Below are 16,292 nucleotides of genomic sequence, written 5' to 3'. Positions count from 1 at the left end.
CTTTTCTATGGATCTAAAAGTAATTAGTTTCTCTGCAGAATACATTTTGCCTCTATACCAGAAGTAATTGAGACAGCTTATTGAGTAACTCAAAGGGTCACAGTCAACATCTAACCAAGACATTAGGAAAAATCGTTCAGTGTCTGATGCAAGACATCATGACATGCCAATAAGCAACTGATGGAAAAATTACAAGAGTGGAGAAAAAGTAATTTCTAATTTAGGATGTCCATTATCTTGATCCTTGTCAAAAATGTACAATTTGCATAACAGCCTCAATCATCAGGGAAAAACAAAGAGATACTTTCTACTTCAATTACTGGTTTATGCCTGTGTTCCACTCATATTTGGTAAAAATGTATGATTTAATTTAGTGTAGGTAAATAAACATAGCAAGTGAGAACAAAAAAGGAAGGAGTCCAGTGAATCTGGGGGCATGCCCATGTCAGAGACAGGAATGGGAAGAACAGTTCATATATTCTATTAACTGTTCCAAGTCTACCTGCACTACCTGTCAGCCTATGAGAGGACTAAGGAAAAAAAAAAGAAAAATTTAACTAACAGATTTAGCGATAAACAATCTATATAAATGGCAGGTAAGGGACAAGAATCTGAAGTTTTAGTTTAGAAAAGCAGCATATCAAGAGAGTAAAGCTTTGACATAGGAACCTTTCACTACCTCAAAATGCATTTACCAAATGTTTCAGACATGGCTCTTTGTGAAGGATTTGATGCTTTTTGTCTATGTTGTTTCATGCACAGCTTAGGTAAGACACACATTTCTCAGTGATGTTAATGGATTTTCAACATATAAACCAAAGACTTAACTCCATTCATCATGTAAGTGTTTAAAAGGACAATTTTCAAACCATTAAGCAGAACTCACAATGTTTGAGATCAACTATAAATCATTTGATTAAAAGATGTATTATTTAAATAATTATAGCTACTTAGCTGCTATTATAATGTTAATCAGGTACATAGAACACTTGCTTATAAAATTTTATTCTCCAGACACAGAACACCGAAATGGTTTCTGGTAAGCTTACTCCTTTAAATAAGGTGTATTTCTCAGCTTCTCTGATTTTGAGCTCAATACCCAATTGATCTAAAACTTAAAAATTTATCCATGAAGAAATATTTCCCAAGAAGGGAGGAGGGGGGAGGGAAGAACTCAGTATGAGGATTTGAAACCCCAAAACCCCAAAGCATGACCTTGTTAGAGATAAATATAAAGCTTAGACCAGATGAAATTTACAAAAAAAAAAAAAAAAAAAATCAATAAAGTGACCCTGTATACAGTTGTTTGATCTGAAAAATCAACTGATTAGCAATAAAGCAGAAATCAAAAATCTTTACTTGAAATAACCATATATAGAGAGTCATTCTTGTCAGTGACTACCCTATGATGTAACAGCATCTTGTAGGCATACTGAACCTTTTTCCCCTCCTGCTCCCCCAGTTCAGATTAGCCTTTAATAAAGAATTCCATGAAAGACTAAACAAAATGCTCAGAATATTTTTTTTCTGAATGCAAAACCTCTTTTTGAATTTTTCTGGTCTCAGAAGCAGCTCATTGAAGTGAGATCATTTGTGCTAGAGGATGCCAGCTAAACTGGCATGTGCCCTTCTGACATCATCGATAGTGATGGGGTTCACCTTCTCTATCCAGGAGTCTCACTGTTGAGGGTTTTTTCCTATTAGCTTTTTAGTATTTTTTGACCTGATAACTAGTAGGACTTCAGATTGCCTACTGAAGGCAATCTACTCATGGCTAGCACAGAAGGAATTGCATGAAAATAGTTTGAAATCTTCTGGCTCCTTTACCATATAGATATAGTGAATGTTGGAGGACATATTCAACAGTCACGCATGGCAACAATGCTTGAACGTCATTGTGCTGTACTACAGCAATGAATGAGCTAAAGTTAACAAGGTAGAAATTGAGATTGGTAAGGCTCATATATACCAAATAAAATAAAGGAAAATAATTGTCTCATCTGTTTAACACCACTGAAGTCAACATGAGATGAGAAAGAAGAGAGAAAATGAAATATTTTACACTATTTGTAGGCATGTAGTTACAGCGCCCAAATTAGAAGGTTTGAGTATCTTGATAAATAGCAGCTTTCAGAAGGCAACTCAGAGCAAGTCACTTGGATACCTTAGTCTTTTTCTGAATATTGCCACTGACTAAAGGAGAAACCTACTTTTTTAATCCAGAATCTAAATTAGGTGTCTGAAGTTGAACACTGTTCAGATATTCTATTGTCCATTATAATAGATATGAAACTAATGTGGTAAATTTAAAACGTAAAGATGAGCTAACAAAACTTTAGGCAGCATTTGGATGATATTTCTAGCTAAAGTACTGTCTCCCTTTCCATTTCAGTAAATAAATCTCACCACGTTTTTCCCCCTAAAAAGCACTATTTTTTTGACAAACATGCTCTGAATTTATTTGTTTTGTATATAGACACTGAAGAACTGAAATTAGCCCCATAAATCTAAACATTTTAGTGTTTGTTACTGTCATTTGTTCTATCAGAGTACTGCATCATCTAAAACAAAAAATTGTTGAAGGTTTTTTTTTAAACCTACTTAGGAAAACATAGTTTTTTAAAAAGAGATTGTGATTGTTAAGACACAAGACAGAAGAATTCATGTTTTGTTGTTACTGCACAAACCATTCCCTACAAGCCCCACATGCTATACTCCTAAAATCAAATTTTCATTTTGCATTACCTCAGAACACAGGCTACTTACTTGAAGTCTATATATTTTGATGATATATCAATTTTATGCAGTGTCCACATTTAGTTTTGAACAAATTTAAACCTTCACTATTACTTACAAGTGTATTTCCCATTATAAGATTTCCACACCCTTTAATCTATGAACCCCTGTCCCTTAACATATTTTGACGAAGTTGCTGAGCTTAACATGGCTTTTGAAGGAGGCAAAGGAGGAAAGGCACTTCACCTTGGCAGTCACCCCATTTACTCAGCAAGAAACAATTATATGAAGCCCAGCTGTGCAAGCATTATATTTTTTTCCTTTAATTAAGTTCTTGAGAAAAGATAATTTTTGGTGGGTTTCCCCTACCCCCGCCCCCAGTATTCAATTGTTCTACTACAAAATCCTTCATAATAATAAAGATATTGGTATTTGTGCATGACCTGGGATATTTGGATTTGGTAAATAAAGCCCAACTTTTCATTTGAAAGACAATTCCTCAATCATAAATATAGTGAAAAATACAACTTTGAAAATTTTAAAATTGGTTCCATTGGAATAATCTTATACTAGAATACAATCTTGAAAATTCTGATTAAAATTTAAGTGGAATATTGCAATTTAACTGAATGTTCCCTACAAAGTTGCATTTCGTTTAACGGAAATATTTTAGTAGACTTCTTTCTGTGGCGATAGTAGTTATTAATTGCTATTACTGAGAATGCAACTATATCCACAATACATAACAATGTTAACAAAAATAGAACAGTCTTTAAAAAGAATATGAATTCAACTCTAGGTAGGCTTATTAAAAATGGCCATATTTAAAAACATTTTTTCCCCCTCAAAAGCCATCTGCCCGTTTTAACCAGTAAAAATATGCTGCAAAACACTATAAACATGCTTAATCAAGGTCCATATTGGCAGAGTTCCGGAAACCTGCAAGGTGTGCTCACATTACATAAAAAGGAGCAAGTTTCAGTTGTTGACATCTTCAGTATAAGATTCTTAACATAAGATGCATCTCTGAGCATTCATCCTGGCATCTCTCAGCATTCAGAAGATTAAAAAGTAGCTAAACTTGCATGCTTTGGTAAATATGCAAGTAAACTCTTCATTGTCCAAATTCAAAGCAAGGAAGACCCATTTAGCCATGAACAAGCTGCTGGTCTATCAACTTCAACATCAAATACGAGCACAGGTCATACAGCCTTACAAAACCCCTCTGAAATCCTAAATTCTGTTTTTCCTGTAACTGAGATTAATATCCTTTGGGCTTTGGGACCATAAGTACATTCAGATGAATGAGGTCAACAGCCACATTTGTAAGACAAGTTGCTGTGGATAAATTTCCAAGAGACAACTGGTTTACTCAGGTTAAAAGGGGGTGATTGCCCAGAGCACTGAGTACAAATAAAAAGAAAACAAAACAAAACAAAAAATCCGTAAGATATGTCTGGAGTGATTTACTTACTGTATTAACTTTTTGAGTCATTCACTGTACATTCAGTGCAGCCTCTATAGAGCTTTAATTGAGCTGCTTGAAAACATATACCTGATAGCAATATTCCAGATATTGTTCAGCTTACCTTTGAAGAAACAATCTTCATTGTGTACAATGGTGACCTTTTGCTTTTTCAGACAGGCAGCCCTGTGCACTTCACAATGGTTTTCGTAGAATTCTCCATCAGAACCGCACACGGGCTTGTAATGCGGCTTGCAGTGCTCCATGCATAGACACTCAGCTTGGCCAGTCTCCCCATTCACAACACAGTGTCTACCCAGACTGCAGTACTTGTTTTCACATGATTCGAAATGGCCACCTTGACCCATATAACCTTAAAAAAAAAAAAAAGTAGTTTTGAGATTATTAATTGCATTTCACTTAATTGCATGCAAGACACAAAAAGGATTGTATTATGTAAATAAAGTGAGAATATGTCCTTTGTTACATCCTTGACTAATGCTTAATATAGGTCAGCCTGAAATGAAACAAATTTAATCTTGTTATCATGACTAGGTATACTTTTAGTCATTGTCATGTCTTAGATTAACTGTAATTAAGAGCAACATCTAGTAACAATACAAGATTTACTCTTAATTAAAAAAAAATCATAGTAAATCATGTCTTTTTAAATGCATGTTGAAGATTGTTACCTTAAGATTGCTATGATATTGCATGTAATAGAACAATGCATTCTCTAGAATTTAGATCATAGACTATCTCGAGTTGGAAGGGAACCATAAGGATCATTGAGTCCAACTCTGTGCTCCTCACAGGTCTACCTAAAACTAAACCATATGACTAAAAGCGTCATCCAGATGCTTTTTGAACTCCGACAGGCAGATAAAATAGACACTCATACATTGAAACTGATATGCAAGAATAACTAGAGCTGGGTCAAGGCTCTTAACCAATATGGAGACAAAAAAAAAAACCAAAACACCTCTGTGGTGGCAAGACAATGTCATTTCAGGGAACAGAGCACAGTGGAAGAGCAGGACTGATGTATCAAGTGAATGGTGGCTAGAAGGAGTTAAATGAGCCTCTAGTAGTATTTCAATGAGACAAATGGGATTTGGGTAACAAACAGAGCTTTAAGAGGGCTGCAGGAGATAAAGGAGTTTCTGCTGGCCACAACTCCTACTTCCTGCTGCTCCTTGAACATAGGAATAGGTTGCCTATATTAGGCTACCAAAGCGATCTGTCCACTTTCTATCCTATCATCTGTGCTGCTGCCACCATGTAAAATAAACATTGTGGTCAGTAGCAGATCTCTAGGTCAATGGGGAAGTTAAGTGCACAGTAATATTTCCCTAGTGTATCCTCAGTTTCCATCCTGGCTGCCATAGAACTAACTATGCAGTCACTCCTTGGTGAGGGAAAGGGTACAATGCGAAAAAAAACCAGAATTGTCAATTGCAATTACCAAAACTTCAATTATGTAGGTGTTCTGATACCATAATTGTGTCCTAAAATAAGTATAAAAATACTAAAATGTCTCCAAATGTGGGAATAGACAGTGCCCTTCACAGTTACTTCATTTTATTCTCTTGCTGTACACTCCTAATCTCCAGAACAAACAAGAACTTGATCCCCAAATACTATATACACCTGGTATTCTAATTCCTTGCAATACTTTCCTTATCCTCATAGCCTAGCTGAATGATACTTGGCTGCCCCATAAAAAAAAAAAAGCAGTATGAACAAACAAATGGCAATGAGTAATTTGGTAGTATTAGATTCATTTTCTGTAGCGAAGAGCTATCGTGTCAATACTATAGTTTGACGCACATTGCTTCTAACCACTGAGAATTTATGTTTTTCACTTCAATGGCAGAAGTAAATTCTTGGCACTTTTTCTTCTTAAGCCTACAAGTCTATTAGACCTAAGACAACAGTGCTTTGATTCTTTGCTTTCTCATACAGCACAAATTTTCTACAAAAAAAAAGGTACTACAGAAAGCACACAACCATGAAATTTGGCTCTAATATGACAAATGTTTTTGCTGTATTATTTTATAACAGCTTGAGTGCAAAGTTGAGAGGACTACATATTCACTTCAGATGTTGTATATCTGATATAACTACACTACAGTGATTTTTATACACATGGATGAAACAATATAGACCAGGCTGATGGTGGGTTTAATTGCTCATGCACCAAACTGACTTGAAATAGTCAGTTCAATTCAACATTTAAAATTTCCTGTAAGTTTTTGAAAATATTACTCCTTATGCCAACGTATCACGACTATACTCAAGCAACAGACATTAATTGACAGAAATTAATGTAGCTATTGCTAACCTCAGATAAAGTCTTGCAATGTTCGAGAGTACTTTACAGCACAGGTCATGTACACACATTACAGAATTACAGGACTTCTTTGAAGTGATAGAACTGTTGCAGTTTGAGCCCAAAGTCCATAAATCATTATTATTTCTGCTTCCTAAATCGGAAGATAAAGATCTTAATCTGACAACTGCTCTGAATTATTGAGAGCTGTGTGGTGACTCAGCAATGCACAGTGCTGTATATTGCTGTGAAAGTAGAAACCGATTTAAGACTTCACTTGGGACTTCATTTTAGTTCTATAATTGAATCTGATGCCTGAATGCAAAACAGCTACTTTCAGATGAGGGAGAATAATTTGCATAATATATATTGATAATTATAATATTGGTATATGTCAGCATATACCAATCATGTACATCAATAAACAAGCAAGCTTTTTGCCCTAATGAAAAACTATATTACTTTGTTATGAAATGTTTTATAAATGTCTTCATTTTACACCATTAACTATTCCAAAACAATACATATATTTGCACACCATCATTGCATACGCAACTCCTTCTATTGAAGTCGATAGTATAATTCCCATTGACCTCAATAAAGGCAGGATTCTTTCTTCAGACATAGTCTTTTCCTTAAGTTCAGCTATTTTTAATGCTTTCAGCATGTTTAACAAGCACTGTTCTGTGATATTTTTAATTTAGGAACTTGCAGATCTTCTAATGTATTTTATGAAAAGGAGCAGCTATGCAATGTTTCAAGTGTTTTATAGTACATATTTAAGAAAAAAACAGTTTAAATGTTTATTCTTAAAAAGTCCACCAACTAGCGGTCACCAGATCACTCATAGCAAATAAAGAAATAAAATCCATGCAATTTCAAATGAGGCGACAAAATGTTCACAAGAATAACATTGATATAAATTTGAACTAAAAGTGCACCCAATTCTGAAAATGTAAACAAACCAATAAATATTAAATAGCTGCTGTGAGACAAAAATGAATGGGTTTAGACATAAGTAAAAATTTTTTAAAATAAGCTAGTGACACAGAAATCTAGGAATTTTAAGACTACCAACACAAAAGAAGGTTATATGTAATGGCATGGATTTGATTTTCATCAGTTAAGTCAAAATACTAACTTTATTGTGGAGAATTAAATCAAATTAGCAAAAGGTGCAGGGCTTATGCAGTCATCTTGGATTTTTTTCTTTCACCTGAGTAAGTGATAAAGACCTAAGTGCTGCAACTGAATAATAAACAACCAACTGCAAAGAACTATTTGTTAAGTACTACTGAGAGAAGTTTCTCCATAGATACTTATGTTTCCTCTTTATATTTCTTGGGAATTATTCATGAAATGTTGGGACAACCAGATTTCTGATTCACAGAGGAATAAGCCAGTGAAACAAAGGAGATACCAGGTGTTTTTAACAGCCTTAGTAAGGGGTGCTTACTAGCTATGGATAAAAAGCACTAGCATTTTGTTGTCAGAGAAAAAAAAATGCAAAACGTTTGACCAAATATGATCATACAACAATGTCAGTAACCTTTTTGTTTACACAAATGCATAACCTTCAAGTCTTAGCTCACTGCCAAATAAGTCTTTAAAAATACAGAGATAAAAATCTGATATACAAAGAACTTCTGTAATCATAACAAGGTTTAGTTGATAAAGGCACGTAAAGCACAGCTTCATTATTGGTCTGGTCTACTGTGTTTGGTTAGAGAGACCTGAGTGTTTGTCCTGACTGGTAGAGGTATTGCAGGGTATGCTTTTCATCAAGTTGCAGCTGTCTTCCTGTCTGTACCATGGTAGGAGGAATGAAAACTCAGTGTATAAACTAGCCCTCAAACAAAACCAACTGTTCCAGCCCAACTTGTAAGAATCACTATATTTGGCAAATCCTCCATTTTAATTTATGTTTCAAAAAAAGGTGATTCCTTTAGAAAGCAATAATTTTCATCTTGGAATGAAGCTCCTGTTTAGGTACAAAGCTACAGGAATCTTGTCATTATAAAACAAGAAACCATCTTTTAAACCCATGTGGGCTGTGACTTGCAGCCCATTCATGAAATGCCTGACTATTCCAGTGACTCTCAGGAAATCGCCACTATTACTTTGCCTACTTGGAATTATTATTAATGGAGGTATACTTTTGATAGAGTGATAATGGAAGTTTTTTTTTAATTTTTTTTTTTTTCTTTTTTTTAACACCAGTTAAATTGCTTAGGATGCAGCACCAATTCATAAGACCACCACCTCCCCTCCAAGTTATTAAAAAAAAAAACACACCAAGTTTTTCTGAAGGCTGTTCTTCTATCTAAACCTTTAGATTTAGAAAGTAAACTAGTCCAATATGAACTTGGGTTCCTATATTTGGACATAATTCAGTAATTTGGAAGTAATTCAGTAGAGAATATAACCAGCCTAGCATATTTAAAATTAAGAGACTAAGAACAAGTAAGATGACAAATAATCTACCCATGAATGCTAATCTTTTTCCAGCAATTTAATTGGTATTTCTTATGTGATGATAGGTAAGTCTGCATTTGTCAAGTGCCACAAAACATCAATAGAAAAGCGTGTACCCATATTAGCTATGTTAGCATATTCTGAATTTTCAGCCAAAAAAGTGTAATACCTATGCATTCTGAGAGGGTCTATAGCACTATGGAAAACAAAACTACTTTGTTCAATTTGAAAGTAAGTCAGGAAACATTTAAATTATCATAGCCTTAAGTTAAAAAAACCTCACACTTAAAAAATATCATTAAAAATGTATTATGCCTAAGACAGCCAGAGCAGTCACATAGGTTTTTCAGATTCTCTTGAAACTTTAACTCTAAACAGACATAAAATGAAAGAACAAACAAAACAAAAAGGTTTTATTTAAAAAAAAAATTGAGAAAGCTAAATTGCTTTGGCTCTTCTTTTAAGAAAAATTGTAAAAAATACAATTTCAAGTTGTCACTTAGGATTCCTCATACATGTTTCCTAGCTAAAGGCCAGAGCTGAACAAGTTTTAGGTCATAATTGCATCATTAACACTCAGGAATTAAGTGGATGTTTTAGCACGCAAAAGGCTTATGGGAATATGAACTTTCTCTTTTAACTAATCAGATTAGAGAAATATTGCACATGGAAACTTTGGAAATTCACGACAGGGTGAATGACCATTTTCTCCAGTTGGCCCTAGGCTGGAACACAAAGGCTTTCTGTATGTTGAGCCCTCTCTCACAAACTGAGACGACTTCTTTTTTTAATTCCCTAAAAACATAATTTGCATTCATGGCTTCTATCATAACTTGCAGCATTATCTAGGTGTCATCTAAAAAAAGTGGCAGCTATTTTTGGAGACAATATATCAATATCTTGTGTACAAATAACTGATGCTGATTTCTGTCCCGTGTCCCCATCCCCCACCCTCTTTTATTTAAAAGAATGCTGTAAATGACAATTCCAACTCTACAGCTGTATTTTTGTTCAATATACTATCTATGAAAGGCCCAACCAACACTGTAATCCTAATGTTGGTAAGTGTTCAGTGTAGCCTTAAGTTTCATATGAAGCAGAAATATTTCAGGGAGAGCCATAGGGAGAAGAAAGAAAGAAAAAAAAAAAAGAGGAAAAGAAGATGGATCACCACCTACCATTAACACTGGTAAGCCATTAACACTGAGCATGACCTCAGCATGAACCGTATCTGCTCATAAATATTAAAAAACTAGACTTTTTTCTTTTTTTTTTTTTTTTTTTTAAAGCAGTAGTATTTTAACAGCAGTTCTTCGAAAAATTTTGGTATCACTAGCAAGAACAGCTTGTAATTACACTGACTGAACGTGACACTAACTCTGCATTACTCATTATCCAGCACTCTTGTTATATGAACTTCTTCAGTAATTTAGCATTTTTTATTTTGGTCATGAATATTTTGGGCAGGGGACAAAACTTAAAGAAGAGAGTGGATTATTTGAGAGTAAATGAAAATTATTCATAATTTGTCAATATAATGCTTATGGTAATAAAGTTCCCCCACATAACTAATAGCACATATCTTAATAAACAAAAGAGGTATAGGATTTTGAACTCTCCTTACCAATGTATTCTCTAAATATGGTATTAAAGTGCCTTACCATAGCACATGCCTTGATTTCAAACTATAGCATCTTTGGTTGATTGTTTGTTGTGTGAGCCTATATTGTAACAGTCAATACAGTTTTAACAACTGACTACTAAATTATCTGCATTCCAAACGCTAACCAGCTTAGCCAAGCTTTTGGACACACTACTAGGAATTTGTATTTCATACATTTTTCTGGAGAGACAGGACCTCTGGAATATGGTCATCTAGGGCAAGGTGGTGGTGTGGAGAGAAATCTCATGTGATCATGTTCATGGATTTGCATGCAAAGTAATTTTAATGTGTGTCTTCTATAAATTATATACAGACATATAAGTATTTCTTACAAATTCATAAAGTGACAAAAATATAAATTCATGCTCCATGTTTATTCCCTTTTCTTTTTCTGTGACTGACTGACTTTTAACGATTACAGAGCATCGTCAATTTTAAATAGTCTTTCATACCATTAACTACAACATGAAGCTCATAAAAGTAGAAGGAAATATACCCCCAGTGCTCCAAAAATCACCATTGAAACCCTAACTTTTAAAGACTCAGTCTTAAAAATAATCCAATCTCACATTCTTTTCAAAGTAAGATTAAGCTCAGAGGTCTCTTGTCTTTCCACTTAAAAGTCCTTTCTCTTTTCTTCACATTTAATTCCCCGCCCCAATTTTTTTAGAAGATTAAGTTTAAGCACAGGGAGAAAAAAAACTATTAACTGTCCAATACATTCTGAAGTTCTTTGTCTACATGCAGTAGTGGAGGCAGAACAATGACACAAGAGGAAGAAGGAACTATGGCAAGAAATAGCTGAGAAAGACTACTTAAATAAAAGCATTTTTCCTGACTGCAGAATAACAAAGTTGAGAATAAAAAGCCCAAGGTACAGTAGTCAAGTCCAAAGCTCATTCCTCTTAACAGAAACAAAGAACCACTTTTTTGTCTAATTAAATTTGGTAGAGGAGAAAGGAGTAAGATTTGTCACATCACAGGTATGAAGAAAAAAATTCGTGGAAGACAAAAATCTTAAAATTATGATCCTTCACCACAAGGAAAATCATTACAGTAGCAATTCAAACACAGTCATAGAGTTTGAATACAATGATTACGAACAAAATAGAGAAATGCCACTTGGAATAGATCCCCATTCATACAGGTGGAAGATTATTCACAAAAGGCTGATCATGTGAAGAATTTTTCTGAGATGGTGTTCAACAGCACATGGAATTATAGATGAACAAGTCTGAGGAACTCTGCTGCCTTGTACTGTTAAGGCATAACCTTGTAATGTTAAGGTAATGAGACAGGAGCTGAAAGAATTTTGAAAGATGACCAATATATAGGCACAAGAATGTGCTACATCACTCTAATTAACCACAAGAAAATGCCTGCACATATTCAGTTTAAAAAAAAAAAAGTAAAAATCAGTGGATAAAATGTGAGGGACAGTTTTAAACCACAAAGTAGGATTAAAAATATGGAGTTTAAGATAATAATTGCAGAGAGATAAAACAGTGCAAAGTTTACTTAAATCAATATTTTCTAATGATTTAGAAGTGTAAAACAGTTGTACAGCAAGACCTTAAAAAATTCAGGTGTAGAAATATTGTTCTTCCCCCCAGGAGGCTTTCAAGAGCAGAGGTGCAAACCTGCTTTGAAGAAAATAGAACAAGAGTGAGCTATTCCCGTTTCCATACTAGAAAGAGCTCCTCTTAATAGCTCTGTCCAGCAATTCCTTGTTGCATACTTTTCCATAACTCTGCTAGCCCTAGCTGTCATTGAAAGCAACAATTTGGATCTCTTCAAAGTTTCTCAGGGACAGAGGCAAAACAGAAGTTCGTATCAGCAACGCTAGTGGTTCAAAGATGGGAGGGTGGGAAAAAACCAAAACACATATGCAAGCACCACACCCGTGACGGGGCAGGATAAGGACCTGCAGCTCCAACTGTAGTCCACCGCCCTCAGCGACAGCCACTTTCAGCTCACAGCCCTGAGCCCCGCTCCCACCTGTAGGGGTGACAGTCAATCATACACATGCCTGATCATTAGTTTGCTGTGCCGTGGTTTTCTTTCAGCATCAACCAAGTAAGCTGCAGCACTTTATACAACAGCTTACTTTGCCCGTAATCAATTTTGCCTCAATCCTCTCCTCTATTCTTCCCTGCCTGACCCTCCCCCCCCAAACTTACACACAGAAAAAGACCCCCTTTGTAGGGGGACTAGAAGTACTGTAAGGACTTGCACCTACTTAGAACTTGATTGAAATCTTCTGGTGTGCTCAACATTTACCAGTGAGGAGGAACAGAAATAAACACAGACATTATGGCTGCACATGCATGGGGTTTTTTTTTACCTTAGAAGTTTACCTTAAGGTTTTTACCTTAAAAGTCAGGCTAAATACACTTAGAAGAATGCTTGTCTTGTGTATTCAAATAAAATTACTTTCTTATTTTCCTGCAAAGGTAAATTAGGAACAAAATAGGAGAAAGTGCCACACTTCTAAAGGAATAAATATGCAAAACTACAGTGAGCAAAAGAAGGAAAACCCTGTAATACCAAAACAATTTTTAAGTGTTGCATATCCTATATCAGCTATTAACCTGAAATATTGAAACCTCCCAGAAGAGTGTATCTGTTGGTCAGAAACAGTCAGTTTAGCAACTTTGCCCATGTGAACCCCTTTTTCTTACCATCACTCTGCAGCTATCTGGAGCAAACTTCACAGAATTTAGCTTCCTCAGAAAAGGAAAAAATCAAATCATACCTCCTCAGCTTGAATCAAATTGAAGACAGGGACCAAAACACCAGATAGGAAAAAGAAGAAATGAAAACACAACCACAACTACATAAAAAACACCTTCAGCTTATTAGGCAGAAACTTTTCTCACCTTCCAGAGCCTCTACCTGCTCCTCCCCCTTCCTGTCAGCTGACCCTTTACGGGCTTTCTCCTCTCCCGGTGCCCAGGTGCAGCCCCCAGGCCCGCTGCCCCGGGGTCCCCACCCCGGCAGTTCCCCCCTCCGCACCAGGAGGCTCGGCAGCTGCCCAGCCCTCTCTTCCTACGATCAAGACGACTTTCTGTGGATTCCTGCCTCTATAAACGTCCTCGTTCACTCGCAGGCCTATTAAGCATCTGCTTTGATATCGGAGCATAAAAAATGACGTGACAACTCCACTGCCTAGCCTTGCCTCCGGAGCAGCACCCTGCTCGGACTTCTGCCTGCGCCAAAATAAATTTCGCCACCGGAGTGCTGTGGGGCAATGCTCCGGCCCTGTGCCCAGGGGTCTTGTGTGCAACCTCATGGCCCAGGGGTCTGCGGGTTTCCTCAGGTGAAATTACTGTCCTGGCTAGGACTGTTCACGTGCTCGTGGGAACCAAGAAGTCTCTTTCACTCCTAGGAGGCAATCTTCTGGCACTATGCTAAGCCTTGTAAAAAACCCCCACATTGATCATCCTCCTTACATTTGACCAGTGACCATTAAATTGGTAAAACTGTGGGCTTGAGACACACTACTTGCTTTATACAGTAGAATGGAAAACAGACACTGGTCTGAAACAAACAGCTGAACAGATTTGGAATAAGAGCACTGCTGGGTCTACGTGTAAATATAGACAGATGTCCTTCGAGCAGTTTCAAGCCAGCAATTCATTACTTTCAATTAAATCCTTAGTTGTACCTAGCATTTACTGTGTTTTTCTTTCTCACATGTTGTCTTTGCCTTTTGAAAACTGTTTATTATTCATTTAACATCAAACCAGTGGCAAACAGTGTATCCTCTATAACAAAGTGGGAAATGACACGTTTGCCTCATCGCAGATACATGGACCTTTATTCAAATGGTTGATTGCTTTTCAATTGCAGCGCAGCAGGCAATCCTCTGTTCTGCCAAATGTGTTACCCAATGTCACCAAGACCAGGAAATGTGCATCACAGTGACAGCAGTTTTGAAAAGGTCATAGTTTGAACAACCTTTCACACATTTTAATGCTTATTTGAAATATAGCTTGCTGAAAATCACAAAGGGCTAGCTTAGTTCTCAGTCAGACAAAACAACCTGAGTATTGCTCACTTGTTATTTAAAAAACAGACTGGTTAGTTTTAGCATCAATGATCAAAATAAGCAAAACTCTCAGCTAAATTATTGATGGAAATTTCCCTTTTAGGTAAAAATTAGAAAGGCTGTTAGGATTTGGTCTCAAGAACCAAGGTAGTAACTACTGTATCACACAATAATATTAACTGTTCCTCTATGGTAACTTTTCACAAGAACAGATTTGTCAGTTTTGAGTTAATAGTATAGTAAAAGACTGTTGTTTCCTCCATAGGTATATGTGGCTTTCCCTAGGATTAAATATGCTCCTATATGAAACAACACTATAAACAGAAAATTTAACTTATCCCCTGATCAAGTAGCTGGCACTAAAAAGGTCATTCAATTATCCATGTACAAACTAGCATACCATAATCCAGATATTATACAATTCCTGTGTTAGACATTGAAACAACACTGTTTTGTTGGGTTTTTTTACTTCAAAGCCCCCACTACAGAAAAGAGCTGTGAAGGCTTTCTGCTACCTTCCTCTACTAGAAAAAGTAGCATAGACATTGAGCAGCATTTAAACCATATGGTTAAAGTGCAGCATCATTACTGTTCAAGGAAAGCTACAAGGAATATCAAGCATTTTTGGTTTTTCTGATTAGAAACATTTGCTCCTAGTAAATTTGACATTGTCCATTTTTTTCAAGTTGTTAACTAAGGAACTGTGGTGGGTTGACCCTGGGTGGCAGGTAGGCACCCACCCAGTCGCTTGCTCACCCTCCAGGAATTCAGAAGGAATTCAATAAGGAATTCATTCACTAATTCCCATTGGCAGGCAGATGCCCAGCCACCTCCTGAAAACTAGCACACATTACAGGGCCATGCCTTAACCACCAATGTCCCCCCTTCCTCCTCCTTTCCCCCAGCTGTTATTGCTGAGCACAACGTCATATGGTATGGGATATCCCTTTGGTCAGTTCAGGTCACCTGTCCTGGCTGTGTCCCCTTCCAACTTCTTGCTTTGAGGGGAACAGAGTGGGTAAAAGAAAAGGCCTTGATGCTGTGCAAGCACTGTTCAGCAACAGCTAAAACCCAACACTGTCTTGGTCACCAATCTACAACACAGCACTATGTGGGCTGCTATGAAGAAAATTAATTTAATCCCAAACAGGTCCAGTACAGGAACATAGTGTGAGAGTTTTGTAGGCATTAGTAAATCCAGCAAGGTAAGGGGGGTGAGGGGCGGCAGGAGGAAGTTAATCTAAACTCTTAATCAGTGGAATTTTTTAGGAAAAAGTATATTTAGAAGAATACGATAATAATTTTTATATACAGAATTTCTAATTCAATTTCTTTGACAAAAGTAGTAAGAGACTAATATTTTCCATGTCTTTTACCTGTGTGGAACATAAACACATGAAATTTAACAGTGTAAGGGTTATTAAGGCGGGCTATGATCTTTACAAGCCCTTCAGAAAGAACAGCAGCAAAACACTGCGTACTCGTATATACAAGTATAGCTCTCAAAGACACTTAACTCAGCTAACAAATTTTGATACCAATGACCCACGTGTGGATTTCTGAAAGAAAA

General features: G+C 36.2%; 1 protein-coding gene across 1 annotated transcript in view; it reads right to left on the bottom strand.

Annotated features, from left to right (window-relative positions):
* Positions 1–16,292, bottom strand: part of FSTL5 (follistatin like 5) — a 346,821-nt gene that overhangs the window by 236,628 nt on the left and 93,901 nt on the right. Inside the window, exon 4 of the mRNA XM_075149403.1 lies at positions 4,326–4,574. Within this exon, the coding sequence (XP_075005504.1) occupies positions 4,326–4,574 (249 nt within the window). The remainder of the gene's footprint in view (positions 1–4,325; positions 4,575–16,292) is intronic.

The sequence above is a fragment of the Calonectris borealis genome, chromosome 4 (assembly GCF_964195595.1).
Source record: "Calonectris borealis chromosome 4, bCalBor7.hap1.2, whole genome shotgun sequence".
Taxonomy (NCBI): domain Eukaryota; kingdom Metazoa; phylum Chordata; class Aves; order Procellariiformes; family Procellariidae; genus Calonectris; species Calonectris borealis.
Note: the sequence above shows the minus strand (reverse complement) of the source record. Positions and strands in the feature narration are given on the sequence as shown.